Source organism: Pollachius pollachius (assembly GCF_949987615.1).
Source record: "Pollachius pollachius genome assembly, chromosome: 14".
Taxonomy (NCBI): Eukaryota; Metazoa; Chordata; class Actinopteri; order Gadiformes; family Gadidae; genus Pollachius; species Pollachius pollachius.
Genome location: NC_136947.1, coordinates 12212813 through 12223944, shown reverse-complemented (window position 1 = coordinate 12223944; position 11132 = coordinate 12212813). Strand labels below are relative to the sequence as shown.

General features: G+C 43.4%; 1 protein-coding gene across 1 annotated transcript; it reads left to right on the top strand.

Annotated features, from left to right (window-relative positions):
- Positions 1–4483: 4483 nt before the first annotated feature.
- On the top strand, positions 4484–10615 carry LOC307086086 (solute carrier family 22 member 13-like; the record flags this gene model as incomplete). The annotated part of the gene is made up of 10 exons (XM_079751134.1): positions 4484–4858; positions 4934–5037; positions 5443–5597; positions 5937–6105; positions 6755–6875; positions 7039–7133; positions 7629–7843; positions 8096–8204; positions 8461–8667; positions 10540–10615. The coding sequence occupies 10 exons, from the start codon at positions 4484–4486 to the stop codon at positions 10613–10615; spliced, it is 1626 nt and encodes a 541-aa protein (XP_079607260.1).
- Positions 10616–11132: the final 517 nt, after the last annotated feature.

The window sequence follows — 11132 nt, the reverse complement described above, 5'->3', positions numbered from 1 at the left end:
GGTCCATCCCCTGTGGTTCCCATTGGGTAACCGATATTTTACTAGGCCAATCACAAACTGCCGACACCCTTTCTAGGTTAAACCACAGGCGTGATGTGATACCTGGGTGAGATTGGCACACAGACCAGTGGAGGTTCATTGTAAGGACTGTATGAAAGGATCCTAACCCCCCAGTTACTTCCGTGATCAAGTCCTTAACAGTGGGGGGGTCAGAGACAAGGGTCTGGCAGGGAGGAGGATTGGAACAGGATGAACCCCATTTACTGTCAGGAATGAGTACTTTCTTCGTCAGTCGTGATAAATGTGTCAAGGATCCAAATTACTATTTAAACTAACAATTTTGTTTTAAAGGTCCCATGGCATGAAAATCTCACTTTATGAGGTTTTCTAACATTAATATGAGTTCCCCTAGCCTGCCAATCGTCCCCCAGTGGCTAAAACTTGCGTTCGGTAGAAAACAAGCACTAGGTATCCTGCTCGCCTTTGAAAACATTGAAGCTCAGGCGCGCTGATTTGGAATGTGGGCCCATATGTCGTCATAAGAGGCCAAGCTACCTCCCCTTTCTTTGCCTTGCACGCCCAGAGAATTTGGCCCGCCAATGAGACAATGAGCTACCACCGTGCGAGCGCCACAAGTGTGTGTGTGATAACACACACTGTAACGCAGGTGTTGTACACTTCTTTGTTATTTGGATAACCGTTCTGCTGTTGGTGTTATGGCGCATAACACGTCGGTTCTCACGTCTCTGGTATTTCCACAACGATACAGTGGGGGTTATCTCAGCCATAGTTGAGAGGAAATTGGGCGAAAGGAACTTTGGCTTTGACTCCCTGAAGGACATGAACCGCGACATGGAGGAGAAAGGGATTGTTGACCGCGATTGTTTCCGCCGGAGCCCCGATGCCGAGGGCCAAGGCATGGCGCGGCCCGCTGACGAGGCGGTGGTGCCTCGGCATCGGGGCTCCGGCGGGAGACAACCGCGGTCACCAATCCCTTTCTCCTCCATGTCGCGGTTCAGTCTACTTCAGATTGATGTGGAAGTGGAAGAACCGAGACGTCAGACGGAGAATCTGACGCAGATGTTTGAGATTCATAATATCGTCTGGAGGCGCACATAGCTTTTTGATAATATATATTATATGACATAGATATCTATCAATAGTATGATATTATTTAGATATCAAGCTCCAGGAATCCCGCCGGAGGACCCAGTGTTCTAGAATATTTACCGAACACAGCCAAAAGCTGTGTGCGCCTCGCCATTGCGATAGAGACAATGAGCTACGACCGTGCGAGCTCCACGTGTGTGTGTGTGTGTGTGTGTGAATAAACACACTGTAACGCAAGCTTTGTACACTTCTTTTTTATTTGGATAACCGTTCTGCTGTTAGTGTTATAACACGTCGGGTTCTCTGACGTCTCTTATATTCCCACAACGAGACTCGTAGTGGGGGTTATTTCAGCCATGGTTGAGAAGGAATTGGGGAAAAAGAACTTTGGCTTTGCCTCCCTGAAGTACATGAACCGCTAAATGAAGAAGAAAGGGACGTTGCCCGCGATTGTCTTCCACCGCCGCGGGGCACCACCGCCGCGAGGCACACTGCCCGCTTCCGAGGCGGTGGTGCCTCGACAGCAAGGCTCCGGCGGGAGACAATCGCGGGCAACAATCCCTTTCTCCTCCATGTCGCGGTTCAGTCTACTTCAGATTGATGTGGAAGTGGAAGTACCAGAGACATTTACATTTACATTTACATTTAGGGCATTTTCTAGACGCTTTTATCCAAAGCGACTTACAATAAGTGCATTTGTTACAATAAGTACATTCATCAGTCATAAGAAGTGAAACAATATATCACTGTCGGTACAGCAAAGATGTTCATAGAACATGTGCAAGTATTACAATCGCTAGCGACGTCGGAGAACCCGACGCAGTCGTTTGAGATTCGGAATATCGTCTGGAGGCGCACACAGCTTTTGGCCGTGATAATATATATTATATGATATGGATATCTATTTATAATATGATATGATTGAGATATAGAGCTCCAGGAGTCCTGCCGGAGCACCCAGTGTTCTAGAATATTTACAGAGCACGGCCAAAGGCTGTGTGCGCCTCGCCACTGCGATACATCCACTATAAACAGAGCGCATGGTACCCTGTCAGCAAGCTGCTCAGGACCACACCCCCACCCTCCTCCTTGACCCGCCTCTCTCCTCCTCATTTGCATTAAAACAACAGACACCAAAACGGTGCGTTTGGGGAAAGCTCAATGTGCGACTGGCTCGTAGTGGCTGTAATTCTGCACCATGGCTAAAATTCGGGAACGATCTTGAGCAAACAAAATCAAGATCCACGAAATTCTAGTTGAAATACAACACAGAAGGATGTCATCTCAGTCATGTTTGAGCTAACTATTCTCAGACGCTAATATGCAAAGCAATACACAGTGTATTCAGGAAGCCTGTAATAAAAGGGTCAGGGCAGCTTTCTTATATGAAGGCTGTGGAGATTAGGGATTGCAGTACCGCTCAGCCTAGAATTAAACACCAAAGTTATTGTTGTTCAATGATCGCTCCTTATAATATTCTCATAACTTATTATTTTTCATACATAATTTTACTGTTGTAAAATTACTATTGTTCGCTTTAATTTGTAAGACGCATAAATCCCTTTCTCTTATTTTTCCTTTTTGAATATCAGCCCATATCATTATGCACAGTCAAGGGACTTTCTAGACATAGGCAGCACTTACCCCCATATATTTACCTGTATTATAAAATAAAAAAACGTAAAACATTTAAAATAATTAAAATACATATGTATTTCATTTTTAGGTATTCACAGAGTGGATACCTATTGTTATTCTAAAGGTTGCCTACTAAAAATCTGTGAATTGATTCAAATTCAATCTCTGCTAATTTACAAACATTATGCCCCAAGTAAGCTTCAGAAGTAAGCAGAATCAACAGCCTCTATATTGCCATGCAGATAGAGGCCACGACCCTGAACCCCTGTGTAAAAAATTGTGTGTCGATGGCTCCAAAAATTAGGTCACAGCGCCATTTCCAAAAAAGTAAAAAATTCCAAGATAAGCGCTAATGCTCCATTTCCATTGCATGTCCACGTAAGAAGAAGGCAGGAACTTGAAACTTGCCAGGAACATGGAGGACCTCTCCCTTAACATGTGTGCATAGTTTGTGTGTCTCTGTATGTCTAAAGGCACAGACACCCCAACCAGATTATCGGTCATCGGACAGTCTGTCGAGATCGGTGCAGAAGTCTATTTGGTTTGTTCTGTGCGATCGGCCATCGTCAAAGCAGTGTTCTGGACACCCCGTCTGTGTTCTTACCTACTGATTCTACGTCTCGAATCGGCCATGAACAAATTGTTCAGTCTGACAAATCTGATTGGTGGAGCAGCTATGACGCTAGTGTGTAGACTTTGCAGTGATAATGATACATTAGGCCATTATGATTTATGTGATTTTTATTGATCCTTCTGAATAATCACAATAGAAACACAACAAGTTAAATTCGGGAAAGCTCTTTGAGCCTGTCGTTGTTGTATTCATGACTTCATACATTTCTTTCTTCTTCCACAAGAAGAAGCCAGAGAACGGCAGTATCCTCCTACTTCGATCTTTCCGTTCAGCGAGTAATGACAAAAATCCTTATTGACTACTCAATACTCTCTGCTGACAACGATGACTGACAATAGCATGCTCTGTGTTTTGGTCTAGAGACATGTTCCGTCATTTCTTGGTTGTTTTTTTGGGCCACAATACAGATTAGTGCGGCCAGCTGTGATGGAGACATTATGTCTCGCTAAGTGCAGAACGTACGCTCAAGTCGTAGTCGGTCAGGTGTTCTTCGCACTTTTTTCACCATGTCAGGGAGACGGGAGCCGACTGATCGGTCTACCTTTGCTGCCAACGATCGGCAGTTGGATTAGTGTGCTGTGCGTGTGTTTGTATGCTTTTGCGCATTTGTGTGATGGTGTGTGCACATTTGAGTGATCTCGTCTTGGGACCTCTCTCCAGAATGGCTAGAAAAGTGTCTGGTCACAGTACTCAGTAACACTGACAGGCTTATCCCTTCTAACTACAGGAGATAAAAAATGTACTCAGGCTTCACTTCCATTGTTGTCCACAACGGTTAATCCACCGATGCCCTTATTGTGTAAATTCCTGTAGTCACCATGGCCCTGGTGTCTCAAAGCATGATTCACAGTGTAATGTTCATCAGGATACTCAGGATATGCAGTGCTGATTGGCTGAAGCAAGCCAGGGCCAGTCTGTACTCTACAAAGAAAGGGCTTTCCATCGACTCATAATGCATAATGCTTGTTTTCCCTTTTACCTCTTATGAAACCTTGACCTCTTTCAAGATAATGAGCAAAAAGGTGAAACATTGATGGACTCCATTATGTAAAACAATCTTGTGAGTTACGTCTCAGAACATATGTTTTCATTCCGGGGACCATGGTGGACTTCGGAGAGATCCTGAGGGCCATGGGAGACTTTGGTTTATTTCAGAAGACTATACTTATAGCCATATGGATCCCCTGCTTTTTACTATCATTTACCTTCGCCAGCATCCTCTTTGTGGAATCAGACCCGGAGCGCCACTGTAACACGGACTGGATCCTGGGGGCCGGTCCCAACCTGACAGAAGAGGAGCAGCTGAACCTGACCGTTCCCTGGGAGCCAGACGGCTCCCTCAGCCGGTGTCTGATGTACGCTCCGGTGAACTGGACCCTGGACTCCATCCGCCAGTATGGCCTGAACCACACCACCGCCTGCAGGGACGGGTGGGTGTACGACCGGACCCAGTACCAGGCCACCATAGTCACTGATGTAAGTCGTAGTGTGTTATAGGGTTTGTGGTTTTGAGAACAGTTCTTGTTTCACAGCTCTATGTGTTTCCTACAGTTTGATCTAGTTTGTGACAAGGCGAACATGGTGGCGGTGGCCCAAACGGTGCTGATGGCTGGCATTCTTACTGGTTCACTACTGTTCGGACCTTTAGGAGAATCGTGAGTTTTATTTGTTACGTTTAAGCTGTGAAACCTCACGATATTACAATGATTTTTTAGTGCCGATATGACATCTATCGCAAATTAATAAATATTGGGATAAAACAAAAAAATATATATTTGGTGTGGATTCCACTGAAGCCCTCTGAAGGACGATATCATTATTTCCATCCACTAGGAGGACATTGACATTTGTTTCTTATAAAAGGTATATCTTTGAGTCAACGGGACGATTCAAGTATTGCGTTATTATTTATTCTGTATCCTGGTCTATGTATTTCACACATCAACATTCGTCTTAAAAAGATATTGCTTACTCTCGGACACTTTGTTTTATTTTCATATTCCGAAACAAGCAATTTGTAAAAATTCTAAATAAAAACTATGAAACATTTTTTCTGCCAGGTTTGGCCGCAGACGGACCACTCAGATTCCAGTGATGTTCCTTTTTATATTCACGCTCACAGGTGGCCTTAGTCCCAACTACTACTTATATCTGGCCTCCCAGTTTGGGGTGGGCGTGGGGTATGGGGGCTTCCGGATCAACTGCATCGTGCTGAGTGAGTACACCGTATGCAATACATCTCTTTCTCTTCTCTTTGTAGTCTTCACTCAGTTCAGAACCCAGTACAAATATAATGTGAAGGCAGATACATCAGTCTAACATAAAGTGTAAGTCATTCACCACAACCTTGGATGTGAATATGAAAATCTGTTAATGTTCAGAATGAATGACACGTTAAGAAAAAACTGTTTTCCATCCACTATTTCTTAGACCTCAGGAGCAAAACACAAAAAGGCCTTTGTCGACACATGTTGGCTCTTCAAAGGTTTATGCTACGTGGTGGGCTACTGCCGGGTGAATGTTGACCCACGAGCATGGCTCTCCGTCCCTGCAGCGACCGAGTGGATAGGGATTACCAAGCGCTCCATGGGCTCGTGTGGGAGCCAGTTCTTCGGGGCTGTCGGGCAGGCGTTTCTGGCGGTGCTCATCTACTTCATCCGGGATTGGAGGCTGGCTCAGTTGGTCATGGCGGCGCCGATGGGCCTGGTTGCTGTCTACATATGGTGTGTATGGGTCACGTATAGCATTGGGAGACAGGGGTAACACGTATTGATGATTGGGAGGGCCCTAGAATATGAATCATACATTATTTATCAATGAGCTATATGCCTTAATATTTTATTTAATTTCATTAAACAATTTAAAATTGTGAATTTACTGTAAAGTACATTTATGGTGATTTACTTTAAAACTTTTTTTTGTTCAACAAATCTTCGGGTTTAAGTGAAGTTTGGGAACCTTTATATATTTCACCTTCTGTATAGATTTGACTTTAAGTGAAATCTGTAAGATTTCCGTTTCGTTATCTTTGGCGACACTTTTTGGTCAAAATTGGTAAATTCCCCAAGAAATAAAACAACAAATACAGTTTGTTACGTTCTTTTCCTGCAAATGCAAGGGCTTCCATCAGTGGGACACAAGCTCTCACAGGCAATCACCATTGTGTTACCTTATTAGGCGCTAGATACCGACTCACCAGACATGTCTTGACAGCGATATCTACTAGATATTCACTTTAATTCATAATAGGTTAAGTCATAACAGCATAATTGTTTGGGGATATAGGCTTAAATGTAGCAAATAAGATATCACTACCAGGGGGTTGCTAATTGATGTTCCGGGTCAAACTAATTTCACCTTACTTTTTAAAAGGTTTATACCGGAGTCGGCCCGATGGCTGCTGGACAGGGGGAGGACAGAGGAGGCGAAAGAGTTGATTCTCAAAGCAGCGGCCATCAACAGACGCATCGTTCCAGAAACCCTATTCGAAAAGGTATCTTGCAAAGGTCATAAAGAAATGATAGGCCCACATCTAATTATCATCTTAAAAAGCGTATTTATCATATTATATAAATTTAGGTCTACTGATTTAACTTGAATTCAATTTTTGCTACTGAAAATGTATTTCTAATCTAACCTCATCTAATCCATAACAGATTGCAGAAAATAAGACTGTGGAGAAAGGGGGCATAAGGGTCCTTATCAGATCACCTTTGCTTCGAAAACGCTTCCTGATCTTAACATTATCATGGTGAGTTGTAGTTGAAATCTAAATCTACACTGACTTCAAAATGTTGGGATTCATTCCTTGAACATCAGCGATTTATTTGATAAGAATTTGCAGTATTGGTTTACACAACTATATAGAGTAAAACATTTAAATGCACTGTGGGCCCAATTTTAGATCATTCAAAATGGGGATTTTGCGTTTGTGGAGGAAAGTCAGCATACATCGGAGATGGATGAAGTTTGGCATAGGTTTGGATTTACGTGCAAAGTTTGGCACATTTTCATACATGGGAACATTGATTTCTTAGGAAGAAGAATAATACTGGCAAGAACAATTGGGTCCTGCAGCTTTGCTGTCACTAGAATTCAAAATCTGAAAAGGATTTGTCCTCGTGAAATAAAGGAAATAAGCAACAGACAATGCAAATGATATAGGTAGCGTGAACGTTTCAAACCTGGGAACATGACCAGCATTGTGTAACATGATGAAGAATACTTTTCTTTAATTCTTTGTTAGGTTTGCATTGAACCTCTCCTATTTCTGCCTCACGTTTAATGTGGGGAAGTTTGGGCTGGACATCTTCCTGACCCAGCTGCTGTTCGGACTCACAGAGATACCAGCTCATCTGCTGTGCTTCTGGCTGTTGGAGCTTGCAGGCAGAAAGTTATCCCTGATGTCCACCCTCCTGGTGGGAGGTCTGCTGTGCCTCTGCCTCCTGGCTGTTCCCGAAGGTAATACACGTTTCGTACGGGACAGTGTAGGGGTGTTGGTAACGCATACACAACACTCAGTTGGTTGCAATCTTCAACTTCACCACTGGATGCCACTAAATCTGTCACGCTCCACCTTTAATGACATGCATCTGTATTCACTTTAAGATGCTGTGGATAAGAGTGTCTTCTTTAGTAGTAAATCAGAGGTTTCTTTGAAGCTAAAGATGGAATATTTGGCTACATTTGCGGTTCCTCTCTGTGTCATCCCAGGAAATGCCGTCGCTGTGACCGTGTTGGCTATCATGGGGCGGATCCTTATGAACTGGGCTGGGAGTGTATGCAACGTTTACATTCAGGAGCTGTTTCCCACGTCCTTGAGGTAAGACAACAACACAACTTGAGGTCCTTTGAGTGGACCTCTTTAGTTTTTCACTCCTCCCCTATGCGGTGGTGATGATGATGATGAAGGTGATTGATGTTGCTGAAGATAATTGTGCCGCTGATGACGGTGATGATAATGATTTGTGTTAATGATGAAGATGATGAGGGTGTTGAGGATGTGGATAATGATTACAATTGATGATGATTTATGATGACTACCATGATGACAAGGACAGTGATGATGATGTTTTCAGACAGACTGCAACTGGACTAGGGGGCATCGCGACTAGACTGGCGGGGCTGTTGGCCCCCCCACTCAACCTGCTGGCGGTGTACCACTACTCCATACCCATCGTAGTGTTCAGCAGCCTCACCCTGGTGGGTGGATCCCTCGCCTTCCTGCTCCCAGAGACCCAGGGGAGAGAGCTGGCAGACTCCATCGCACAGGCTGAGGTCCAGAGGTAACAACTGATCCATAATCAATAACAGGCCGAGGGCTTGAGGTAACAACTGATCCATAATCCATAACAGGCCGGAGGTAACAACTGATCCATAATCAATAACAGACCGAGGGGCGGAGGTAACAACTGATCCATAATCAATAACAGGCCGAGGGGCGGAGGTAACAACTGATCCATAATCAATAATAGGCTCAAGGTAACAACTGATCCATAATCAATAACAGGCCGTGGGCATGGGGTGCCACCGTGGAGCTTGAGAGGGAATGCACCGTTTGATATAAGACAGAATTCCCCCCGGATTTTTTGTTGGTGGTGATTACAGTGGAAATATTCACATTGCACAGAGAGGGATAGGAAGCAGTGTGAGTGTCCCCAAGTGGTGCATTTTAGTTTTTCTTATGTGGCATATAAATGACGTCCACAGGCATTATATTTGCCAGATTCTTCTGTGTGTGAGGCTTATATCTGCAAAGGTTCAAACATCTCATCAAAATCTATCATTTGAATTTATAGCTAACTTTATGATGGGCTCACATTGACTACCTCTATCTCCTATTGACTACCTATCCCACATTATTAAAAGCATGACCCTTGTCTTTCTGATTGCTAAAGCTAAACTGTACTCCCTCAAGTTGTTGTCCCATTATAAACGTATACCTTGATTGTTCCTTGCTGTGCTTGTTGGAGGCGTTCGTTGTAGGTCATATGGAAGAGGATTCAAATCTAGGTGCACTTTCTGCGTACTTTGTTCCAAACAGAGAACAGAGCCAAGGCAACATTTAATGATACATTTCTGTGCTCTCTCAGGATACTCAAAACCTCTAGCCCAGTCCTTCAGGGATTCTACAGTTAAATTCTCACAGTGTAACAAAGCACGTTACATTAGCTGAGGTCTTCCAATGTTATCTGTTCCTCTAGGTTAATACAAACTGGTACATCCCCTGTGGTTCCCATTGGGTAACCAATATTTTACTAGGCCAATCACAAACTGCGACACCCTCTCTAGGTTGAACCACAGGCGTGATGTGATACCTGGGTGAGATTGCCACACAGACCATTGGAGGTTCATTGTAAGGACTGTATGAAAGGATCCTAACCCCCCAAGTTGCTTCCGTGATCAACTCCTTAACAGTGGGGGGTCAGAGACAGGGGTCTGGCAGGGGGGAGGAGGAGAACAGGATGAACCCCATTTATTGTTTGGAACATATACAACAAAATGTATATCGTTTGTTAATATGTCACATATTAATATTAATATTAGCTAATAAATGCAGACAAATTAAAAATATGACCACAATGTCCTGGTATCTACCATATAATGGCACCCTAGAGTACTTTACAAACCGAGGAAATGTGTTTGGTTTGTTCCAATTTTGACATTTTCTTTCTACATCTACTGAAATATGGCCGTCATGAAGATAAGAACTGATCCAAACATGCCTGAACAAACAAGCCATATAATGGCACCCTAGTCCTGTTTTTTTTTATTATTATTCTCATATAATTGAACAACAGAGTGCAGCATAGCATAAGCAATCAGAGAGACGAGGGCCATGCTTATAATCAAGGGCGTAGGAACCGGGGGGGACGGAGGGGAAGTGTCCCCTCCAATATCAGAGACAGGCGCACTTGTCCCACCTAAAAATGATACCGGATCTGTCAGGTTTCTGATATGTGTCCCCCCCAATGTTAAACTCATTCCTACGCCCCTGCTTATAATGATGGGGGAGAGGTAGTCAATGGGAGGTAGACGTAATAGGAGATAGGAGACCATGACAACGTTAGTTATGAATTCAACAACCCAGTGGTGTTACCCACTGGTGAAATGTGTTTGGTTTGTTCCAATTCTCCATTTTATTTCTTCATCTACAGGAATATTGCCGTAATGAAGATGCGAGCTGATCCAAACAAGCCTGAACAAACAAGCTCAAGATCCACAAAGCTCTAGTTGAAATAGAACACACAAGAGTGTCATGTTAATCATGTTTGAAGTCATTATTTTCAGACGCTAATATGCAGAGCAACACACAGTGAATTCAGGAAGCCTGTAATAGATGGGTCAGGGTCAGGGCATCTTGCTGATAGGAAGGCTGTAATAGATGGGTCAGGGTCAGGGCATCTTGCTCATAGGAAGGCTGCGGAGATTAGAGATCGCAGCACCGCTCAGCCTAGGATTGAACACCAAAGTCATTGGTGTTCAATGAACCTTCCTTAAATTATTTATTCTCATAACTTATTATTTTTAAACATGATTTTACTAGATAATACTGCATGTGAACATGTGATGTCTGCTGACTTTTCTGCAATAAACTGTTTTTGTTTTTAATAATTCCATTCATTTTACTGCCGTTATATATATACTGTATATATTTATATATGTTTGACATTTAGGTATAGGTATTCCCAGAGTAGCTGTGGGGACCTACTGTTATTCTTAAGGTTGGATATTATTAATAATCTGTGAA